This window comes from Coregonus lavaretus (assembly GCF_964263955.1).
Source record: "Coregonus lavaretus genome assembly, chromosome: 11".
NCBI lineage: Eukaryota > Metazoa > Chordata > Actinopteri > Salmoniformes > Salmonidae > Coregonus > Coregonus lavaretus.
In genome coordinates this window covers 21260189-21285438 of record NC_139998.1, presented here as the reverse complement: position 1 = coordinate 21285438, position 25250 = coordinate 21260189, and the positions used below count along the sequence as shown (strand labels likewise).

The window sequence follows — 25250 nt, the reverse complement described above, 5'->3', positions numbered from 1 at the left end:
TTATATTAATAGTCAGATTTAATCAACAAATACAATAGGCAGTTAAAAAAAGGTTAAGGGTACAAGACTGTGTACATATCTGGCTGTGTTAGCAGAATCACTACATATCCCATCGAGCCAAGCGAGGAGAGTCTGCGAGTTATCACAGTTCCAAGACCAGTCAGAAACATCCAGCTAACCCTACGCCAATGACGCCGGTGGATCTCCAAACTGAACTTGGATCTGTGTTAAGTAGCAATGCTATCCTTCCCCACCGTCATCTTACGACATATCTCGAACCAGTCATGACTATCCAACAAAACAATAAATACATGTACGTTTATTTCTGGCAAATTTCTTAGTTACATGATTGTATAACTACGAAATAAGTTTTGAAGTTGAGGGTGCAGTATTTATGAAGTTTGGCAATGAGGACGAAAACTAGCATTGTTCAGCTAGCCAGCTAGTTTGGCCAGGGAAAACGAGCTCGGACCTAGCCCTGATATCAGGAGCTGGCGGCGAAAAGTTTGATTAAACAATTCAGAGACTGAAACAAATAAATCAGATGACATATTTAAGGAGAGGAAATCGATATACAATCCCGAAATCAGCTGTAAATGTCAATAGTAAAATAATGCTTAAAACTATGTTTGAGTGAACCCTGAACTGTGTAAGAGGACAGCAGGGTGGATAAATATAAAAAGCACAGAGGAAATGTAGCATTGGATACTAGGCAGTGGAGGCTGGTGGGAGGTGGTATAGGAGGACAGGCTCATTGTAATGGTTGGAATGGAAAAAATTGAACGATATCAAACATATGGAAATGACATGTTTGACTCAGTTCCATTCATTCTATTTCAGCCATACCAAATTAGCCCGTCCTCCTATAGATCCTGCCACCAGCCTCCACTGATACTAGGATGGTAAAAGAGGCAGAGGAGAAACATAGTGAGAAATGGCCGATATGAACATAGTGCATCTGCCATTACTGATGTTTTACCTTCAACACCACCACCAAAGACAGATATGGATCATAGAGTCCTTTCACCCCACCAGGGTCAAGGCTATAGATATATGGATCATAGAGTCCTTTCCCCCCACCAGGGTCAAGGCTATAGAGATGTTTTATGATGAAAGCTGATAAAAGACCACTTATGCAAAAGTTAACTGGTTGTCAAAGTCAGCCCTGGAGGACCCCTGTTTGTTTGACCATGTTTCCACATAATTAGGTAGTGAAGGTTGAACCACAATCTTGCCTGCAAACACAAGGGAACTCCATGCCTGGCTTTGAAACAAGGAGACAAGAAAGTAGCCTGATGCTCCACCATCACTACTACACAGACTCACTAATATGACACCTTGTCCTTGATACTGCAATCTGGGTCTCACTCCACACTCACTACTCCTCTGGTATACTGTATCTTCACAGAAGTTTTCCACAGCAATATACTATACATACCAATGTGTCATATGTTAAATATGAGGTATCGTCATCATAGTTGTATCTTCTACTGCACACAGTATAGTACACAACAAGAATGGCTTTAGGAGCATTTAAATACAAACATACCTTAAATTCCATTACAGGTCCTCCACAGCCAGCCAACTCATCGGGACATGATAGCTTTGAGAGGGGCTCATGTCCAAAAATGTGAATGTCTTCAGACCATCTACAAGCAAGGGGAGGGGGGGATTGAAAGGATAGCAGGCCGTACAGTCATCCGATAGGGAGATGATGACTGAAAGCAAAACATTTGCGTGATATTAATGATTTCGTTAAGAGTGATCTAGTCACCAGTCTGGTAGTGACTACAGAGTGACTGACTACCTGACATACAGTATCTTACAGATTCATAGCCTCGGCTCCTCTACTGAGAGAGAGAGCACACATTCACACTGCTAATACACAGCTGCATTCAGTTGGTCAATGCAGTCAATAGAAAACAATGAGCATTGATGAGCACGTAATGGAATTAACAGTTCTCTAGGCTCCATTAAAGGAAAAAAATAAAATAAAAATGTCCACACCAAATAAAGCTTTAGAAATTGCACTCGTCTCCACGTTATTCCCAGGTCCTTATCCTTGTGATATTTACATTCAGTAGTTAGTCCAGGATGGGATAAAAAAAAAAGTCAAATAAAGTTCCATTAAAAACTGAAAAGAAAATATGTTTCTGTTACTTGACATTACTACTGCAATGCAAAGGCAGAAGACCACCAGTATCTGTTCTCTGATAAAGACATCACCTTTATTATCACAAAATCCCCAAAAGGTTTCTGGTTCACTGAGATTGTCTGTCTGTGTCTGCGACAACCATCTTCTGCCCCCTGCAGATAGAGTCTAGTCATGGTGGCCACCTGCTCTTACAGGCTGAATTTACAGTTCAGGGTGTGTGTGTGTGTGTAGTGTGTGTGTGTTGTATACACAGGTGGGACCAGGAAGCCCCAGCGTGGCCACCCCTCTGTGCACTGGGAGGCAGTCTTCCTATAGAATAAAACTGAACAGAGCAGGACCAGGTGTGACCAGAACTGGTCTGGGTGGGTCTGGTCTGGTGTGGAGGTGTGTATCTGGGCCTGGCTAGCGCAGTTTGAGCCTGAAGGCTGAGATCTCCATGGGCTCCAAGCTGACGGAGGAGTCGTTGGCCAGAGGGGGGCTGGAGTACATCAGGGACAGAGACACGGGCTGTAGCAGCTGGAGGTCCAGGTTACGGAACAGAGACGACACACCCAGCTGGAGGGACAGACACAAGGAGAGAGATGTAGAGAGAGAGAGAGATAGATGTAGAGAGAGAGAGAGATAGATGTAGAGAGAGAGAGAGATAGATGTAGAGAGAGAGAGAGATAGATGTAGAGAGAGAGAGAGTGACAGATACAGTTTGTGAAAGAGGGGTAGAGAGTGTGTATGATAGAATAACCTTTCCAGACTGCTATAATGACTCCAACTGCATGTGTGTGTGTGCAACCTACAGCACTATCCAGTTGTGTCTGTGGTGAGCCATGTGTGTGTGTGGTGGAGGACCACTGACCTGTCCCTCAGTAGTGGTACAGTTGATGCCGGGGTTTGGGGTCTCCAGACCACAGTCCAGACCCTTTCTATGCAGGATGAGGGCCGTGTAGGGAGACGGGGAGTGGGTGTCCTGCTACAAGTCACACAAACAGCAAAGCAGAAACATGTTAGCATCAATGGTAAACACACAGAACCCTTCATGTATTACATCTTCCAGTATATTGACATTCCACAAAAAGGATAATTACTTTTTCACTTCTAGTTACCTGGTGCTGGATGCTGCGCAGGTTGATCACGTGGAAGTCACAGGGCAGGGCCCCTGTGAGGGGGGCGAAGGTGTGCAGGGAAGGGATGCCACGCTTCTTGGGCAGCACAGGCAGCGCCAGCACCTCGTGGTTGAGAATGGCAGAGGTCATGTGACTGAGCAGGGAGGGGAAGCTGGTTGGTCCGCTGTCCACCACCTGGGAGGCAGAGAAACACGTCACAACAGACACACCACAGGTCATATCTGACAACTAACCCCGTCCCACCCTGCTTAGCTTCAGCACTCAACACAGCATGGAAGCTGCAGAGCTGAAAACAATCATTTTAAGCGCATATCCAATTCCAGGATGCTTGCAATGCTGCTATGGTGGACCTTTGGCTACAGGGTAGAGGGCAGCTAAACACAGGTTAAACTAGAAGGTAAGAACTACAGCTATAGCACAGATTACACAGACAGACAGCCAGCTACGGCTGGGTAGCTAGCAACCTCACTGTTGCCGTGGCAATGTTACCTCTTGAGCGCTGCCTCTCAGGGCAAAGGGGATGAGCAAGTGAAACATGGAGGAGAGTTTGGCAAAGAAGCCAGCATGCTGAGTGCAATGGAAGAGCAGACAGACAGAGGGATGACAGAAAAAAATGGAAGGAGGTGACAAAAGAATGGAGAGACAGGGGTTAACAATCACAGCATGATTGACGAGACATTTTCAACAACTGCTGATTAACAGAATTCCTGGCTTACCCACTGTTTCCCCTCAGACTAGATTGGCTTCATTTGCTTGGATTTGAGACCTATAAACAAGATCCAGGAAGCTCCAGTAACTCGCATCTGAGGACTTTTAACTGACTGACCTTGTTGCCAGTGGACCTACTCTCCAGTAGGAGGCGGAAGCGGTTGGCCGTCTTCTTGTTGTCCTTCAGGCCCTGGCCCAGGCCGCGGTTATCATCCTGCATCAGCCGCCGGTCCAGAATCACCTCCAACTGGCCTGAGGGAGGGAAAAGCAGAGACATGCACATATAGCTCCATCATAGATAGACAGAGGACTCTAGAATCTGGATAGAACACGATTTATGATTGACATTGCCATTGAGGACTTGCACTATTTTAAAGTTGAGGACTTCCACCATTCTAACTTGGTGGGAATTCCTATGGGTTGGGAGCATTCAGTCAATGATCAGAGCATTGTCTTCTTCAAATTGGGTTGCCTATGGATGGTAAATGGCGTTATCCCTGCCTCTGTTTCGGTAAAAAGCTGAGGTATGGGGCTAGAGTAATGTAACCAAATTCATAGACAGGGCTAAAGATGCAAGGACTGACCATCCATGATATCAAAAAAAAGTTTTAATCATGTTTTGAGGCTATATAGTGTTTGTTTACCTTTACTTTGTTTACAAACATTGGCGTAAAACAAGCTTATATTTTGGGTTCTGATGGGGTACGACAGTTGAACTAAGCTCATGAGGCATATATTCTTCAAGAATCAATGGGTACATACATATTGATGTAGCAACTGCAGATTGCCCCTTTAAGAAAAAACAACATATGAGTGGTCCTTCCCTACCGCTCTCTAGGCTGGTGACACCCAGGGCCTGGGCAGAATGCAGGGTGAGGCGGTGCTGGCTGTCCTGGATGTAGGCCTGGCTGGGCATGGGGTAGAAGTTGGCCTGCAGGGGGAGCTTCAGGAAGCGGCGCCGGGGCTGCATCTGTGGAAACATTACAGTATTGAGGTACATGTTGAAGCCAAAGATCAGACATTCTATAGTGTAAAGTGTGTGTTGTGGTCTGACCTGGAATCCGTTGAGGTCTGTGTAGAAGGTGTCGTCACTCTGGATGTCAGTGACCAGCCGCATGGCCAGTTCCTTGTTAGACTGCTCTCTGATGTCCACCATGGTGGTGACATCCAGGGACAGACCGTCCACACCTGGCACATTGTGTATGCGGATGGTCTGTTGGAAGTGCTGGTAGAGAGCCACTACCTCAGAGAAAAGAGGTCCCTCCACCACACGCACCACCAGAGGCTCCTTCTGACTGTAGGGCTGAAAGATGGAGAGACAGTGTGTTTCTCTAATGGTTAAGGTTAGGATTGAGGCAGGGTACTGATCCTAAAATGGTTTACAGGTAACTTACTGTATCGCTAGTAGAGGTAGGAGGGTTTTAAAGTTAGCTCACCTTAGCCTTTCCGTCAGGCAGGAAGAGGTAAGCCCCGCTCTTATCCTTGGAGGACCGAGTACCATATGTCACGAACTGGATCTGAACCTTCAACTCCTGAGGGTCGTCTTTACGACGGATACTCTGATCGAGAGACCATATTATACATTACACTTCAACCAAATTAATCTGTGCTGCCTATTTGGAATTCATCAAATGATCAAGGGCCTTGGACTAATTTTATCATTTTAGTCAACGTTTAGGCTGAGTTCCAAATCTGTTAGAGACAAAGCATAGTCAGTGGCTGCATCCCCAATGGCAGCCCAGCCCTTTGGTCAAAAGTACTGCATTACATAGGGTGCCATTTGGGCCGCAGCCTGAGCCTCTTCCCCTCCACGTACCTCCAGCAGGCCGGTGGTTCCAGAGAAGCCCAAGGTGAGGGACTGGGTGGAGATGTAGAAGGGTTGTGTGTCTGCCGTCTGGGAGCGGAGAGGGAGGGGATCCACAGCGTGGGCAGTCTGCCCCCGACCAGACAGCCTCAGCAGGGTCTCAGAGCGCAGCGTCATGGGGGTGTCGGCAGAGTCATACAGGTGGAACACAGCCAGGCCCAGGGCAGGCAGACGCACCATGAAGGAGGCCTGTAGACAGGAGAGAACACAGTTAAACACTCACACACACGGCAGACAGACCGAGGCACTCATGCTACACCTAATATATCAATGCATCTGTCAAATGAAGTACCAAGCAATGCCCATTAAATAGTCACTGAGAGCATCACAACCACACACCTGGAAGACCTCTGCGCTCATTTGGCTAGAAGAGCTCCACTGGGCACTGAGCTGCACAGGGAGGGTCTGTCCGTCCTCTGTGAGCACCCTGACCCTGGCAGAGTTCACCAACACTGTCACCACACACAGCCTGTCCTGCTCCACCGGGTTGAACAGCACCAGGTACCTGACGGAGAGACAGGGGAAGATCAGTCACAAACACCCCACCCATGAGAGACTGTACTGGGGCAGAGAGGAGGAGGGGTAGGGGGGTTACCTTGGTCCTGACTGGTCCAGTTCGATAAGGGTGCGCTGGGGCAGGGAGTCTTGGGTGGCACGTCTGTCATCCTATAGGATAAGGACATGAGTATGTGATAGTCAGTTGCACTGATTGGTTACACTAGAGAAGCACTGAGTAGGAGTAGATCACAACTCCTGTCATTAACAGGATCCCATTGGAAAGTAACATAAAAGAGAAGATGGGCTTATCTTAGCTATTGTAACATTAATGCATTGCTAGAGCTCCATGTCATGAACAGGTTGAAATTCCCTGTCCTTCTCCCTCACCGTCTCTAGGAAGGGTTCTGTCTGGTAGAAGCGATACACGTCCTTGTTCTTCATTACTAGGAAGTGGGCTGCGTTAATGATCACTCTCTTCAGGCCCTGCAGGGAGCGCAGTAACCTACAGAAGAGACAAAGGACATTTTACATTTACATTTTAGTCATTTAGCAGACGCTCTTATCCAGAGCGACTTACAGGAGCAACTGCCTTGCTCAAGAGCACATCGACAGATTTTTCACCTAGTCAGCTCGGGATTAGAACCAGCGACCTTTCGGTTACTGGCACAACGCTCTTAACCACTAAGCTACCTGCCGTCCCAAGGACCAAGGACACATTATCCTAGTATTCTTGAAGTTGGAGACATGAGTGTCTTTTATCAAACCAGTGGTCACAAACCAGGCACATATGAAGAAAATAAGAGAGGGAATACCTATAAAAGTTGAAAAATATACTTCCATCTCTATTCTATGTCTCTCTTAGCCACTGACCTGTTGCCATAGTCAATGACCACGTTCTCCTTGGCGGTGCCTGTGATGGCATCGTGATGCTGGAACAGGGCGACGGTGCGCCTTGCGTCCGTCAGCAGGGTGTAGTCTGAGGTGGGGTAGCGGCCCTCCATGCCTGCGCGGCGAGCGTGGGCCACGGCAAGACTAAACAGGATCTCTGCCCCCCTTGAGAACACCACAGAGGAACAACACACAGCAACACTTTAACAAAGACGAGAACCTTCTGGATTTTTCCCAAACGTTGACAGTGTGCATGACAGGTTTCCATCTTCCAATTATTTAGCTTTTGAAACCTACGCACATGTGGCTAACGTTGTCGAATTAAGGACTGAGAGTAAGGCGCAGATGCCAACCTGCTGTTTTACAGGTGTATTGAAGCCATGTCTGTCTGGTTCCATCTGGTCTTACCTGAGATGGGACTCTAGCACGCGGTCCATGCTCTTGTAGAAGGGCCGGGAGGTGTAGTAGCCGCTCCAGTAGTGGTCCTCGCGGTCTGCGTACGCAAAGAAGTCCCCGCTCAGCACCGGGTAGTCTGGGGGTCTGGCACCCTGCGGCACACTGTTGGCCTTGTAAACCGCAGTGAAGTAGTCAGTCAGGGTCCCAAACTGGGCCTGGAGACATACAGGAACACACAGGTGAGACAGGACATTTTAGATTCACTCTCAAACATCAATCAAAAACTACTTTTCAATAACTAACAGACCCCCAGAAGAGCCAGAGAGTTGTGGGCTTGGTCTCTGACCTGCACGTGCATTTCGGGGTGAGAGTTCATGTAGTCAAAGAGTCTCTGGTAGTTGAGGTACTGCTGGTCCCACTCCAGGGCCTTGTCGTAACGAAAGTCATCTCCCAGTGGAACCAGAACCACCTTACTGCGGAACAGCTTGGACTTCTTTCGGTACTGGTCCAAGAGCAGGTGGGCCCTAGGGTGGAGAGAGGGGTTACACACTGATTAACATCACAGTTGTGGCAGCCAGTATTACAGGATTCAAAAGAAGAAATTCCTGAACAGTGCTTGCTTTAGAATATTGACATTATTGGTTTCTGTCTAGTGACCTTCATCAAAGCATACATTTTAATGAAAAGGAGAAAGCAAGCAGTGTGCAGAAATGTCTTCTTTTGAAATGCATTACATATTCAAATCACATCTCTTAGATATGTGAGTGCATCCCAGTGCAATGCCAGTGTTACAGGACAATAGATGACTGTACATGACCTTAGAAAATGGAAGATAAAAAATGACCTTTAATGGAAAAAGGCAATGAATAGCTTTCAGTTAGAGAGCTATTTTCTATTAGCCTCTCTCTGGAATGTGTGCTTTGGAAAGTTCTATGAAGCGTTTCTTTTTTCTACACAAAACTAGTCATTGAGAAGCAAGTTGCAGTGAAGGTCTCCAAAGCCAGTTGCATTTTTTCTGTTTTTCTGCACACTCCCTGCTCTACTGCTGAGCTCTGACATCTCCTCACCCCCAAACAGCCCTGAAAATGCTCCTTGACCCACATCCCCCCCAGCAGTGTGGTGTACAAGGCCCCGGGGAGGCTCTCTCTGCTTGGCTCACCTCTCTGCAACGTTGGCCTCCACCACGGCCCGAGGAGGAACCTTCCAAGGACAGTTGACCCGGCCGCCTGGCAGCCTCTTAAAGTCAAACTGGCAGCAGATCTTGGGGTCGGGCCCGCAGGTGTGTGGCACGTCATAACTGTAGAAGGGCATCATGTGGCAGAAAATGTCCGTGCCCGACTTTTGGTCTGGCAATACAAACAAAATGAAGAAAATAGTTGATTTATTTGGAGTTTGTGTGAACATAAAAAGTTCTATGCAAATACAAGCAAGGAACACAAACAGTTACTGTTCTTAGTTCAAACTATAAATTGGCCATTGCCACATTTCCCACAAACTCTATTTGACTTTGAAAGGCAGTCCAGAGAAGCACATTATGGTGTAAATAGATGAGATGGTTTTCCTGGCAGCAGACCAGCCAGCCACTGACCCCAGGCCTGCCTCCACATGAACTCCAGGCTGCGGCTGGAGGCGAAGTGCTTCTTTATGGAGTAGTGGACCCTCTGGATGAGCATGCTGGTCAGATTGGCCCTCTTCAACAGGTAGGGCATGGTGGCACTGTGGCCAAAGGGGTCCACAGCCCAGCCCGACCGAGGGGTCACACCTAGGGTAGGGCACAGCACAGGAGGGTTAACATCATGGAGAATACAACAGAGCATGGTGCAGTTTCTATGTCAACTTAATGGAAGTCATACAGGAACAGAAGACATTACTATGTCCGAAGTCATACAGGATTTCACACAACATGCGCAAAGGTGTCGTTGCAAAGTTATCCACTCACAGTTTGAATCAGTTTAACTTTCAAATGCTTCTGCTCCAAACCTCAGTGTGCAAAGCCCCTTGCATGAATAAGAAAAAGTGTCGTCTCGGAGAGGGCAGACGTGTCCCTTACCCAAGTTCTTCTCCAGCCACTGATGGCCCTCTATGAGCTGGTCGATCATGGCAAAGTAGTGAACGTTGGCCTCATCAGTCATCACCCAGCCTCCAGTCACCATCTCCAGCTGCCCTCCCAGGATTAGCCTGAGACAGATAGAGAGGATTTAAGACATCCACACAGTAGGGATGTGATAAAAAGCAAACGCTTAAGCAGACTATTTTAGGAGCATCTAATCTCTCTGCCATTAGCTAATTACTGTAGATCACCCTGCTAATGTGGCCTGGCAGGTTGTTTACAGCCTGTGATAAGTGATACTGAAAATATACTGTTTTGCTAGTTAGGTAGACATCATTCACAGTTGGACGAGTTCCTGCTTACAAAAAACTACTGAAATCTAATCTACCAAGAACGGCACTATTGATCCTTCCTCATGACGGCTCAAATCCTTTAGGGAAGAATCAATTTGGGCAGTAGTAAGATATAGTAAGATGCCTGAGAGCTAGTGCTGTGACTGTGAGACACTTACTTGCGCATGGCTTCCTGCTTGTGCATGTCAGCGCTCTCCCACCACTTGGCGAAGAAGGAGATCTCGGACCAGATGAACTTCCTGCGTGGGTCCTCAGTCAACTTCACCAGCATGTTGTTGAAGATGTGCTGCGTCTGGTCTGTGTAGTACTTATCAAATGTCTTTATCCAGCCTGCCGGGACGGGAGACAGCAGCACAGAGGTGATGAGCACAACAATATAGATCAGGCGGTACACGGGCCTGTTCAGTAGGACTGACACTACTGAAGCAAAACGCTTAAACTGAAAACGAAAATGGGAGATCCTTATTGGAAAAGTTCCTGTGGTAGGCTTAGGCTACCTCCCTGTTTCAAAGCATTTATGTGTCTACAAAATTTGACCCTGTATTGTACTGTACCATTTCCTATAGTGTATTCTGGATTGTGCCATGACAAGAGGAGGGGTAAGAGAAGGTCAGTGGTACAGTACCATACAAAACAGCTGTGCGGTATTAAAAATAACACCCGTTTCATTATTTAAACAGAACAGAAACTGTGCCTAACAATGAGACACTTTGAATGCATTGTCGAAGGCTGAGACACATGTAGCAACTGATAATGTAATAACTGCTAATAATTTATTAACTTTTGCATTTAAAATGTAATAAATGCTGATAATGTAATACATTGCCAATAATGTAGTAAATTTGCTGAACGCATAACTTAAAGTTTTTGTGCATAATGTAATCATTATTACATTATGCATTGATTATTACATTATAACGTTTTTAAAAAATCCTCAATAGTGTAATAACTTCAACAAATAATGTAATAATTTAAAATCACTTTCTTTAATAGCATGCATATTAAGCGTCACACACTTGAGAAACACTTTGCATTTGCATCCATTGCCACAACAGATTTGCAATTTGAAGACACACCATGTAGTCATGTGATTAGCCAAATTGTAATGATCACAAAAATATTCAACAAGAGTTTCACTCCTTATCCCAGGATAGACCAAGCTACTTTACCTTACAGAGTGCAGATGGAACAAGACTCATGTCAGAGACTCACTCACTCACACACACACTAAACCCATCGGTCCAAGGCCAAAACCTGTGTTTTTTCCACTACTGCCTTTAGTCCTCTTATGAGCCTCACATATGGAAGTTGTACACCTTTTCTTTTTCAGGTCAACCAGTACAAGAAACATTTTAATATAAAGTTGCCTTCACGGCTCCATTATATATATATACAGGTAAAAGTCAGTAAATTAGAATATTTTGAAAAACTTGATTTATTTCAGTAATTGCATTCAAAAGGTGTAACTTGTACATTATATTTATTCATTGCACACAGACTGATGCATTCAAATGTTTATTTCATTTAATTTTGATGATTTGAAGTGGCAACAAATGAAAATCCAAAATTCCGTGTGTCACAAAATTAGAATATTGTGTAAGGGTTACATTTTGAAGACACCTGGTGCCACAAAATAATCAGCTGATTAACTCAAAACACCTGCAAAGGGCTTTAAATGGTCTCTCAGTCCAGTTCTGAAGCCTACACAAACATGGGGAAGACTTCAGATTTGACAGCTGTCCAAAAGGCGACCATCGACACATTGCACAAGGAGGGAAAGACACAAAAGGTTATTGCAGAAGAGGCTGGCTGTTCTCAGAGCTCTGTGTCCAAACACATTAATAGAGAGGCAAAGGGAAGGAAAAACTGTGGTCAGAAAAAGTGTACAAGCGATAGGGATCACCGCGCCCTAGTCAAGATTGTGAAAAAAAAACCATTCAAAAATGTGGGGGAGATTCACAAGGAGTGGACAGCTGCTGGAGTCAGGGCTTCAAGATCCACCACCAAGAGACGCTTGAAAGACATGGGTTTCAACTGCCGCATACCTCGTGTCAAGCCACTGTTGACCAAGAAACAGCGCGAAAAGCGTCTCACCTGGGCTAAGGAAAAAAAGAGCTGGACTGCTGCTGAGTGGTCTAAAGTCATGTTTTCTGACGAAAGCAAATTTTGCATTTCCTTTGGAAATCGAGGTCCCAGAGTCTGGAGGAAGACAGGAGAGGCACAGGATCCACGTTGCCTGAAGTCTAGTGTAAAGTTTCCACCATCAGTGATGGTTTGGGGTGCCATGTCATCTGCTGGTGTCGGTCCACTCTGTTTCCTGAGATCAAGGGTCAACGCAGCCGTCTACCAGCAAGTTTTAGAGCACTTCATGCTTCCTGCTGCTGACCTGCTCTATGGAGATGGAGATTTCAGGTTCCAACAGGACTTGGCGCCTGCACACAGCGCAAAATCTACCCGTGCCTGGTTTACGGACCATGGTATTTCTGTTCTAAATTGGCCAGCCAACTCCCCTGACCTTAGCCCCATAGAAAATCTGTGGGGTATTGTGAAAAGGAAGATGCAGAATGCCAGACCCAACAACGCAGAAGAGTTGAAGGCCACTATCAGAGCAACCTGGGCTCTCATAACACCTGAGCAGTGCCAGAAACTCATCGACTCCATGCCACGCCGCATTAATGCAGTAATTGAGGCAAAAGGAGCTCCAACCAAGTATTGAGTATTGTACATGCTCATATTTTTCATTTTCATACTTTTCAGTTGGCCAACATTTCTAAAAAATCCCTTTTTTGTATTAGCCTTAAGTAATATTCTAATTTTGTGACACACGGAATTTTGGATTTTCATTTGTTGCCACTTCAAATCATCAAAATTAAATGAAATAAACATTTGAATGCATCAGTCTGTGTGCAATGAATAAATATAATGTACAAGTTACACCTTTTGAATGCAATTACTGAAATAAATCAAGTTTTTCAAAATATTCTAATTTACTGACTTTTACCTGTATATATATATATATATATATATATATATATATATATATATATATATATATATATATATATATATATATATATATATATATATATATATATATATATATATATTCTCGTCTTGTGCCAAAGGAGGCGGAGTAGCAATCTACTGTAGAGATAGCCTGCAGAGCTCTATCATACTATCCAGGTCTGTGCCCAAACAGTTTGAGCTTCTACTTCTAAAAATCCACCTTTCCAGAAATAAGTCTCTCACTGTTGCCGCTTGCTACAGACCCCACCTCAGCCCCCAGTTGTGCCCTGGACACCATATGTGAATTGCTTGCCCCCCATCTATCCTCAGAGTTCGTACTGCTTGGTGACCTAAACTGGGATATGCTTAACAACCCGGCCGTCCTACAATCTAAACTAGATGCCCTCAATCTCACACAAATTATCAAGGAACCTACCAGGTACAATCCTAAATCCGTAAACATGGGCACCCTCATAGATATCATCCTGACTAATTTACCCTCCAAATACACCTCCGCTGTCTTCAACCAGGATCTCAGCGATCACTGCCTCATTGCCTGCGTCCGTAATGGGTCCACGGTCAAATGACAATCCCGCATCACTGTCAAACATAAAACACTTCAACGAGCAGGCCTTCCTAATTGACCTGGCCCGGGTATCCTGGATGGATATTGACCTCATTCCGTCAGTAGAGGACGCCTGGATGTTCTTCAAAAGTGCTTTCCTCTCCATCTTAAGTAAGCATGCCCCATTCAAAAAATTCAGAACTAAGAACAGATATAGCCCCTGGTTCACCCCAGACTTGACTGCCCTTGACCAGCACAAAAACATCCTGTGGCGTACTGCATTAGCATCGAACAGCCCCCGCGATATGCAACTTTTCAGGGAAGTCAGGAACCAATATACACAATCAGTTAGGAAAGGAAAGGCTAGCTTTTTCAAACAGAAATGTGCATCCTGTAGCACTAACTCCAAAAGGTTTTGGGACACTGTAAAGTCCATGTAGAATAAAAGCACCTCCTCCCAGCAACCCACTGCACTGAGGCTAGGAAACACTGTCACCACCGATAAATCTACAATAATCGAGAATTTCAATAAACATTTTGCTACGGCTGGCCATGCTTTCCACCTGGCTACCCCTACCCCGGCCACCAGCTCTGCACCCTCCGCTGCAACTTGCCCATGCCCGCTTCAACTTGCCCATGCCCCCCCCCCCCCCCCCCCCCCGCTTCTCCTTCACGCAAATTCAGATAGCTGATGTCCTGAAAGAGCTGCAAAATCTGGACCCCTACAAATCAGCTGAGCTAGACAATCTGGACCCTTTCTTTCTAAAATTAGCCGCCAAAATTGTCGCAACCCCTATTACTAGCCTGTTCAACTTCTCTTTCGTATCGTCTGAGATCCCCAGAGATTGGAAAGCTGCTGCAGTCATCCCCCTCTTCAAAGGGGGTGACACTCTAGATCCAAACTGTTACAGACCTATATCCATCCTACCCTGCCTTTCGAAAGTATTTGAAGGCCAAGTTAACAAACAGATCACCGACCACTTCGAATCCCACCGTACCTTCTCCGCTATGCAATCTGGTTTCCGAGCTGGTCATGGGTGCACCTCAGCCACGCTCAAGGTCCTAAACAATATAATAACCGCGATTGATAAAAGACAGTACTGTGCAGCCGTCTTCATCGACCTGGCCAAGGCTTTTGACTCTGTCAATCACTGCATTCTTATTGGCAGACTAAATAGCCTTGGTTTCTCAACTGACTGCCTCGCCTGATTCACCAACTACTTTTCTGATAGAGTTCAATGTATCAAATCGGAGGGCCTGTTGTCTGGACCTCTGGCAGTCTCTATGGGGGTACCACAGGGTTCAATTCTCAGGCTGACTCTATTCTCTGTGTATATCAATGATGTCGCTCTTGCTGCTGGTGACTCTCAGATCCACCTCGACGCAGACGGCCCTTCATTGGACACTGTGTTAACAAACATCCAAACAAGCTTCAATGCCATACAACACTCCTTCTGTGGCCTCCAACTGCTCTTAAACACTAGTAAAACTAAATGCATGCTCTTCAATCGAACGCTGCTTGCACCCACCCACCCGCCCGACTAGAATCACTACTCTCGGCGGGTCTGTCTTAGAATATGTGGACAACTACAAATACCTAGGTGTCTGATTAGACCGTAAACTCTCCTTCCAGACTCACATTAAGCATCTCCAATCCAAAGTTAAATCTAGAATTGGCTTCCTGTTTCGCAACAAAGTCTCCTTCACTCATGCTGCTAAACATGCCCTCGTAAAACTGACTATCCTACCGATCCTTGACATTTACAAAATAGCCTCCAACACTCTACTCAACAAATTGGATGTAGTCTATCACAGTGCCATCCGTTTTGTCACCAAAGCCCCATATACTACCCACCATTGTGACCTGTACGCTCTCGTTGGCTGGCCCTCACTACATATTCGTTGCCAAACCCACTGGCTCCAGGTCATCTATAAATCACTTCTAGGCAAATCCCAGCCTTATCTTAGCTCATTGGTCACCATAGCAACACCCACCCGTAGTATGCGCTCCAGCAGGTATATCTCACTGGTCAACCCCAAAGCCAACACCTCCTTTGGCCGCCATTCCTTCCAGTTCTCTGCTGAAAATGACTGATACGAACTACAAAAATCTCTGAAGCCGGAGACACTTATCTCCCTCATTAACTTTAAGCATCAGTTGTCAGAGCAGCTTACCGATCATTGTACCTGTACACAGCCCATCTGTAATTAGCCCACCCAACTACCTCATCCCCATATTGTTATTTACATTTGTTATTTATTTTGCTCATTTGCACCCCAGTAGCTCTATTTGCACATCATCTTCTGCACATCTATCACTCCAGTGTTAATACTAAATTCTAATTATTTTGCACTATGGCCTATTTATTGCCTTACCTCCATAACTTACTACATTTGCACACACTTTATATAGATTTTCTATTTTCTATTGTGTTATTGACTGTACGTTTTTGTTTATTCCATATGTAACAGTGTTGTTGTTGTTTTTATCGCACTGCTTTGCTTTATCTTGGCCAGGTCGCAGTTGTAAATGAGAACTTGTTCTCAACTGGCTTACCTGGTTAAATAAAGGTGAAATAAAAAAATACATAAATAAAATTGTGTAGATATGACAACATTTTGGGACTGTATCATCTGTAATATCTAAGTGTGTTGGAAATAAAATGCCACAATGTCCCTGTTTATGTCTGCTGAGAAACAAGAGTATGGGCCCTCCAACATTTGTCCACTGGTTTAATGAACTGTCCAGTTACATTCCCTTAGTAATATCAAATAACGATGCAGGAATGTGGTTTTACAGGGGGTTGTTATTACATTATTGGTTAAAGTTATTACACTATTTATGAAAAATATGTTAACCATTTCATAATGTAATAATCAATGCATAATGTAATAATTAGTTATTAGCAAATTACAGTATCAGCATTTATTACATTATAAATGAAAAAGTTATTACATTATTAGCAGCTATTACATTATCAGTTGCTAAAGACGCAGGCCAACAGACCATGCATCTCTCAGAAAGGAAGAAGTTGTTTACTCTAGTAACATACAACAGATTAGTCTAGTACTAACTCATCTATAGAGTATTGAACGCCGTTTGGGTCTTTGCGTGTCAAAAAATATACACATCATTTGACGCGTCAAATAATACAATTATATCATAGAATGTGTGTGCTGAATTTGCATGTGCAAGCCAAGCGCCACCACTACGATCAGTAGCACTGTCAAAACTGTACAAAAAAAAGGTCTGCAAACAAGCACACCGGCCACCAACCATGTGTTTACAATAGCGCGTTGGTAATAATGCATTATTTAATCGACCGAATGAGAAAACGTCTGTGTGAGCATTTGAAATAAGATCAGGATCAAACGAGCAGGATCAAAAATGTTTGCAAATATCTTTGATACAGATGTTATTAGCAACTTCTGGGGTAGCTAGCTAGCTTTAGCTTGGTAACGTTACCTAGCTAGCACCAATGCAACTGACGTTAGCTTGAAAACAATAACTGCAGTCATTTTCAATATTCTTAGCAATGATTTAGCAATCCATGTGAGTAAGTATTAGCTAGGTAAGTTAGCCACTTGAACTTGAAATTGAACTTCAGTTCATGAAAATAACTAGCTAGCCAGCTACTTAACCCTGTTGCCCAAAGCTAACGTTATAAGCAGCCAGTAAACTTCATCCGGCTGGTGAGGCTTGACCGGACCGGGTTATGTGTTGTGAAAATAGCCACAATAGTGGAATTTGCGGTTTGCCTTCAAAATAAAAGTACCTCCTTGTAAGTGACGCAGAAGGTTACAATTGATGAAATCATTCAATTTTTAGACTAGATAATGTTAAACAAGGTTGGAATGTGGAGCATCAGTCTACTCGGTGACACCCACAGAACACAACTGAAGAGTTTACGCAAATATTAGCGTTGTAGCTCTTTTCGCGGGACTGTGACTGTGAAATCACCTCCCCAGTCAGCCTATTGTGCATACTGACATTCATATTGCACTGTACAGCCTTACCTAAGGATTGGGGATCAATTAAATGGGGTGTCAGTCTACTCAGTACCAATAAGCATGTTGACCAATCAGGACCTGAATATGACTGCACGTCACATAACAATTTAACACGTTCATACATTTTTTACATAGTTAATACACATTGATTACACTATCACTCGTATCTCATATCGGTCACAACGACTCATTGATACGTATGCAATGATGCTGGTGAAGTACACATCAAAGTGTTATTTGACGTGTATCTTTTTTGACACGCAAAGACCCAAACAGCGTTCCATAATAGAGCACGATGCTAACAGTAGACTAAACCATAGTAGTCCATGCCACTGGAATAGTGTGGAGGGGATGAACAGACTGGTAGAAGGTAGACCAACCAACTCGAGTAGAGGATAGTGAAAGGGGCCTTTTACCGTTGCATTGTCTGCAGGTCTTATTATGACTCTGTGCCAGTCCTGCCGTTTGACCTACTTCACTTTACCTGCAGTCTTGTTAAACCTTAAAAGCTCTGGCCTTGCTTTTAGAGAGGACAACCCAGAACAAAGAAAACTGCTTTAGCATGGATTCACTGACAACAGTCCCAGTGGTCCCTCATAGCTCTCCGCAGACCCAAGACTAGCTGTGAACATTTACTCAGTGACACCTTAGTAATGAGTCAAGTTTATACTAATTAAAATGGAAGCATAATGAATGCCTATTCCTGTTCTTGAGTGACAATCTGCAGGATCTGCCACGTCAACAAGTCAATAACTGTCAAGTTAGGTAGCTGGCCTCACACTGGCTGTAAATAAATCTAAATGGAACTGTCAGTCTCTGGCTAAAATCAAATCTCGTGCCAAGACACAGCCATTCTAATCTAAAAATAGCCTAAACGTTTGCATTCTAATGTCATTGTGTCACTCCATTTGTCAATCCTGTCATCTGCAGGTAATAGCAAAATATGGAACCTTGATTGAATTGTGTTAAGTACAAAAAAGGAACTTCTCATTATCTTTTTTGCTTTCCTGTCGCTAGGCCTCACTTCGTCACACTTTGCAGTTTTGAAAGAGCAAGCTAGACCTACTACCTGACCTCGTCCAATAAGAAACCATCATTTTCATTATCCGTCTCATAGTGTTTTGCTACGGTGTGCTCTGAAGAAACTTGCTTTAGAGGCATCTCTCACCTGGGTCGTTGTGGGAGTGAGGGACCACAAACACCTGCAGAGGCTCACTGTCCCACTCTCCAGGCTCATAGGTGATCTCAAAGCCCTGCTTCCACACACCCCCGTCCACATTGTCAAACTTCAGCAGGGAGTATACGTCCAGCATCTGGAAGACAACAGACCAAAGTTGGCAAACTTATCTCTGCTTTGGGTTTAGAATATATGCCAATTTATTATTTTTTTACTCTTATTTGGGAGGTGGGGGTGGAGAGAAGAGGCAAATCACATGATATCTGTAATTAAATGTGCCACGTAGACAAGAGACAGTGTGTTAACAATCACACACATATGGCCTACTGATGGCCAACAGAACAACAGAGTTCCTCCCATTCCCAGAAAGTCCCTGGAGAGCAGCTCACCTGCAGGTCGGTCTGTCCGCGGGGGCCCTGGGCAAACTGGCAGTCCTGGGGCTTGACAGAGAGGAAAGTGGGGCGTCCGTCGAAGGGCAGGACCCAGGAGCCGTTGGCACTGCGGAAGGGCAGCTGTCCGCTGGGGGACACAGCGCCAGTGTCGGTCAGCTCCAGAACAGAGTCCTTGATGTGGCTGATGATCTGGTGGTTCTCCTCCAGCAGTTGCTCCAGCTGTTCTATGCGGTTCTGCAGAACAGAGATCTGGCTCTAGAACGCAGGAGGAAAAGGCCCCGAGGGGAAATGGGGATGAACGTCACAGGACGTGCTAAATAGGGCTAGCTAGTTTATATGGATGGATACACTACTTCACTGTCCCCTCCCCAAAGGAGACACTGTTGTAAAAATCCAGGTCCTTGTTCACTCAAGCTGCTGTAGCAAATACAGTTGAAGTCAGAAGTTTACATACACCTTAGCCAAAAACTTAGCTAAACTCAGTTTTTCAGAATTCCTGACATTTAATCCTAGTAAAAATTCCCTGTCTTAGGTCAGTTAGGAGCACCACTTTATTTTAAGAATGTGAAATGTCAGAATAATAGTAGAGAGAATGATTTATTTCAGCTTTTATTTCTTTCATCACATTCCCAGTGGGTCAGAAGTTTACATACACTCAATTAGTATTTGGTAGCATTGCCTTTAAATTGTTTAACTTGGGTCAAACGTTTCGGGGAGCCTCAAGCTTCCCACAATAAGTTGGGTGAATTTTGGCCCATTTCTCCTGACAGAGCTGGTGTAACTGAGTCAGGTTTGTAGGTTTCCTTGCTCACACACACTTTTTCAGTTCTATCCACAAATGTTCTATAGGATTGAGGTCAGGGCTTTGTGATGGCCACTCCAGTACCTTAACTTTGTTGTCCTTAAGCCATTTTGCCACAACTTTGGAAGTATGCTTGGGGTCATTGTCCATTTGGAAGACCCATTTGCGACCAAGCTTTAACTTCCTGGCTGATGTCTTGAGATGTTGCTTCAATATATCCACATAAATGTCCTTCCTCATGATGCCATCTATTTTGTGAAGTGCACCAGTCCCTCCTGCAGCAAAGCACCCCCACAGCATGATGCTGCCACCCCCGTGCTTCACGGTTGGGATGGTGTTCTTCGGCATGCAAGCAACCCCCTTTTTCCTCCAAACATAACGATGGTCATTATGGCCAAACAGTTCTATTTTTGTTTCATCAGACCAGAGGACATTTCTCCAAAAAGTACGATCTTTGTCCCCATGTGCAGTTGCAAACCGTAGTCTTGCTTTTTTATGGCGGTTTTGGAGCAGTGGCTTCTTCCTTGCTGAGCGGCCTTTCAGGTTATGTCGATATAGGACTCGTTTTACTGTGGATATAGATACTTTTGTACCCGTTTCCTCCAGCATCTTCACAAGGTCCTTTGCTGTTGTTCTGGGATTGATTTGCACTTTTCGCACCAAAGTACGTTCATCTCTAGGAGACAGAACGCGTCTCCTTCCTGAGCGGGATGACGGCTGAGTGGTCCCATGGTGTTTATACTTGCGTACTATTGTTTGTACAGATGAACGTAGTACCTTCAGGCATTTGGAAATTGCTCCCAAGGATGAACCAGACTTGTGGAGGTCTACAATTCTTTTCTGAGGTCTTGGATGATTTCTTTTTCCGATGATGTCAAGCAAAGAGGCACTGAGTTTGAAGGTAGGCCTTGAAATACATCTGCAGGTACACCTCCAATTGACTCAAATGATGTCAATTAGCCTATCAGAAGTTTCTAAAGCCATGACTTCATTTTCTGGAATTTTCCAAGCTGTTTAAAGGCACAGTCAACTTCTGACCCACTGGAATTGTGATGCAGTGAATTATAAGTGAAATAATCTATCTGTAAACAATTGTTGGAAAAATTACTTGTGTCATGCACAAAGTAGATGTCCTAACAGACTTGCCAAAACGATAGTTTGTTAACAAGAAATTTGTGGAGTGGTTGAAAAACGAGTTTTAATGACTCCAACCTAAGTGTATGTAAAATTCCGACTTCAACTGTAGGTAAATGAATGACTAAAAGCAAACAAAAGCAAACAATTTATGGGTCCTATTCGAGCCAACTGCCACAAAACAAGTTTAGGCCAACATGACTCAAATCCTGTCAGAAACAATCAAATCCAGGCTTCATTATTCACACTGTTGCTGGAGCAGGTCTGTAAACATAATCATTCACAAATCTTCGCTGCTGCCAAGCAGTTCAGCTGTGGTGGATAGGCCTCTTTACACAAGGTGTGTTTATGAAAATAGCTCAATGCCTCTCAGGATACATTACAAAATAAATGATGGATAAATTAGAGCGATATTAATTATTTAAACACGTGTGCATCTCACCAATTAGGACCTAGAGTATTCTACATTTGTTAATTACAGCTTTGATGTAACTCAATATCAAAGGAAAAATGTCCATAAAACTTGAAAAAGGTACTACCTCTGGCTTGTAACAGCACACAGATGTATCACAACAACATGGTGTTTGATTGCAGCCAAGGATTGAGACTAACAAGCTAACTAGTGGTGCTATGTCTATAGATGTCTTACCCTTGGGAAGTTACCGCCGCCGTTCTGTCGCCTTGCAGGGTCGTGTTGGACCCTGTCCAACATCAGGTATAAGGAGAACACGGCCACACAGAATATGGCTCCTCCACACACAGTCACCTGCTTCTTCAGCTTCATCCTTTAGCCTGGAGGGGGAAAAAAAACGACCTTAACTTGTAGGTCTTTACTTCCAAGACAGAGGGGATTGGTCCTTAGTGAGGACAGAGTGGAGTGCAGTCCTTGGAGTTCAACAAGTGCCCGAAAGTGACCAGCTAGACCACTGTCAGCAACAGTTCCCTTCCACCCTTGCCTGCACTCCCTTAGACCTCCATTCACCAGAGCAGTCAGGGGCGGAACAGTTGGCAGAGAAGGTGGATGTAGGTGTGGTGAGGGACACAGGGTACTCAATCAGCAGTAGCTGGCAAGCAGTCTGTCAGCTCCGGCCAAACCACAGCCACCGCCAGGCTCCTTCAAAGTGGCCCTTGGGCTCAACCATCCAAACCTTTGAGATTGCGGAGGAGAAAAAAAAAAAACACACAAAAACAAGCACTAAACAGCAAGGGCCTACTGTCTCCGCAGCATGGTGTGTGTGTGTGTGCAATCCTTTGGTCCAGTCCAACTCCCAGGGCTGTGTCTAATTCTTTAGCACAGGCAGAGTCCCCTTTCGCTCAGTTGGCCGCCAGGGCATAGCCATAACAGTAAGCACATGGCTTCAGTGGTGAGAAGAAACAGGGCTGAATGAAGGAGGGACTTGGCTACAGGTACCACCAGCTCTTTAGATAGCCTTTTTCACTTTGCTCACAGGACTCCAGGATGAGACAAATGTCACTTCGATGCTCTCTTTGACAAAGCCTAAGCATATCAAGATGAGTTTCCTTGGTCACGTTTGCATCATGTTTAAATTATGTCCTAGGGTCCTTTTCTGAAGACGGAGGGTAATAATCTCAGTTTAAGGAGGCATGGCCAAAACAACTATGTAATCCCGCTTTCCGGTCTGCAAAAAAAAAATAACTTGTTAGTAGTACTCAGTAAAAAGCTGTATGCAAGTGTGTAGGAGAGGAGAGTCACAGACAGATCTTGATAAGTAGATGTATACCAAGAAGCAAAACAACCAAGCTGAGCCCAGTGGCCTGGATTTCAGGACGCTTGCTAGCTAAAGAAAGACAGGTGTTCCTTCTTCCCTCAGCAAATCCTGTATGATCATAATCCTATCAACTCACAGGCTGTCAGTGACTTAGCCTTGCCGTGGGGATTTGGGATGATAAAACCCAACACTTACACTCGCATAGGCTGGCTGCAAAACAACTAAATGGTTCCCAATTCAAAAATGATTTGTTGGGCCATCTGTACATGATGACTAAACCTCTCCTAGCATGGAAATGACAGGCTCTAGTGATATTAGCAAAGTAACGTATTATGCCTTTAATACAAATGAACTTGTAATCTTTGCTAGGTAAAGTCACTGTTGCAAGCTCCACATCTTTTGCAATGCATAAATCACTACATGAGGATATCAGACTCCAAAGAATACATTTGATTATTTCCCATGCATGAGCTTGTAAGAAAATGATGGGGCCACTGACTGCTGCTTCCCATTCATCAATACAGAGATGATGGAAACCAACGTTGGTAAATAAATATCCTTGTTTGTGGAAATGTATCCTTGTTTGTCGAACCTGTAAATGAAAACAGCAGCAATCAGTGAAGTCGAATTAAGCTCCGGAATAGTTCATGGTGATTTCCCTGTGTGTGGGTTGAGGTGTGAAGCAACAAAAACATGGCAACTCAATAAATATCTTAATCGTTCAAGCAAACAAGTGTCACTATAGCTAGCTAGCTATCAAGATCTAGTGATACTCCGTGACAAATACATTTTTCGATGCTAGCTAGCTAACTTTACTGAGAGAATCTATGCATAGTAACTTTACCCCTACCTACATGTACAAATTACCTCGAGTAACCTGTACCCCTGCACATTGGTACCGTTACCCCCTGTATATAGCCTTGTTATTGTTATTTTATTGTGTACTTTTTTTAAACTTGAGTTTACATAGTAAATATTTTCTTAACTCTATTTTCTTAAAACTGCATTGTTGCTAAGGGCTTATAAGTAAGCATTTCACGGTCAGGTCTACACCTGTTGTATTCAGCACAAATTTGATTTGATTTTAATCAATGGACCTTGCTAGCTAGCTAGTCAAAGCTTTCATTGGATAGTCAAAGTGTCATTGTACTTTTAAATGAGCTAGGTAGTTCCAAATAGGATACCATTTATACATGGCATAAAATATTATTCATGCAGTCATGCCTGACAGACAGCTAGCTAAATTAGCTAGGATCTACAATGGCAGGTTGACACACAGAAATACAATGAATAGACAGGGTGTCCCCATTCAAGTCACTGATGCATAACGGGTGGATTTGCAACAACTTGAGTGTACACGAAGTGTACATACCCTTTCATCTGTGCTGTGAGTCAACTCAACTGACATTACAAAAAATACTTTCCATTGCATAAGCTGTAACATTTTACATCACCATGGCAATCCAGCATCAATTGATAGAACATTCCAAATTACCATGGAAATTATTGCACCAGGCAGTCACTGCAAGTGTACCCATGAGTTTACCAGTCAAATTACCAGCGTTAGAGCTGCCAAGGCCGTTGTATTCACTCTATTTCTATGGGTTGACATTTCTCTGTTACCATAACAACTTACCTAGCTATTTAGCCTGTCCCGTTTCTTTTACGCATGTTACATTAGGTTAAGCTTGTGTTAGCTTAGCAGGTGCAGTTAGTTTGCTGCATTAGCAAACTTGCTTCAGCAATCCTTTAACCACTGAAGCTTGCACTTTCGTCTCTGACTGACAGCTGCTCCGCACAATCCCACGGCTAACACGCTGTAACGTTTGCTAGCTAACGTTACGTTAGTCAGCTGGCTACACAACCAGTTAGCTAGCATTAGCCTAGCTACCAGTAACTAGCTAGCTCAGTGTCAAAGAAATCAACCTACCACTCAGAGTCGAATCATCCCGAATAGCTGTTGTCAGGACACATACAAAATAGACGTTATGATGCCCGCGGACGGTTATCCATAACTACCGAATGGTTCTCTGTTTCGCCGTCAGCCGGAGATTGGATATGCGTGTCAGTGTGGGGGATACTGCTAAAGCGTTTAGCCAGAGACGAAAGAGGAAGCGAGACATCCCACTCCCTCATTTTTCTTTCTTTCAATGAAGTGAAAAGGAGGAGGAGTCTACCGACGTGTCCAGAAGCGACTTCACCATTCATTTTCTGGATTCAGGTTCACTCAAACATCGTTTTAAGGGGGGGAATGTTATACCATTCCAGGTATTCATTAAAGAGGTAGGGTTTCAAGTGTCTCCGGAAGGTGGTCAGGTGACTCCGCTGTCCTTGCATCGTGGGGGAGCTTGTTCCACCATTGGGGTGCCAGAGCAGCGAATAGCTTTGACTGGGCTGAGCTAG

General features: G+C 44.4%; 1 protein-coding gene across 1 annotated transcript; it reads right to left on the bottom strand.

The window, feature by feature from the left end:
- On the bottom strand, positions 1-24978 carry LOC311136931 (alpha-mannosidase 2x-like). The gene is made up of 22 exons (XM_084171250.1): positions 24778-24978; positions 21767-23439; positions 19179-19436; positions 18781-18925; positions 10189-10360; positions 9678-9805; positions 9216-9389; positions 8787-8973; positions 7974-8151; positions 7640-7842; positions 7214-7396; positions 6731-6845; positions 6441-6511; positions 6185-6350; positions 5798-6034; positions 5418-5540; positions 5036-5284; positions 4810-4951; positions 4100-4233; positions 3253-3447; positions 3006-3119; positions 1-2710 (listed from the first exon to the last, which is right to left on the bottom strand). Exons 2-22 carry the CDS (start codon positions 21899-21901, stop codon positions 2558-2560), a joined length of 3462 nt encoding a protein of 1153 aa, XP_084027376.1. The 5' UTR covers positions 21902-23439; positions 24778-24978; the 3' UTR covers positions 1-2557.
- Positions 24979-25250: the final 272 nt, after the last annotated feature.

Bases quoted from the DNA above. Each gene is read 5' to 3' on its own strand.
- LOC311136931 (XM_084171250.1), bottom strand. From the start codon at position 21,901: ATGAAGCTGAAGAAGCAGGTGACTGTGTGTGGAGGAGCCATATTCTGT. The intron at 8,974-9,215 runs GTCAGTGGCTGG...TTGTATTGCCAG, and splicing joins CATGTGGAGGCAGGCCTGGG to ACCAAAAGTCGGGCACGGAC. The intron at 8,152-8,786 runs GTGAGCCAAGCA...TCTCCACCCTAG, and splicing joins GAGGCCAACGTTGCAGAGAG to GGCCCACCTGCTCTTGGACC.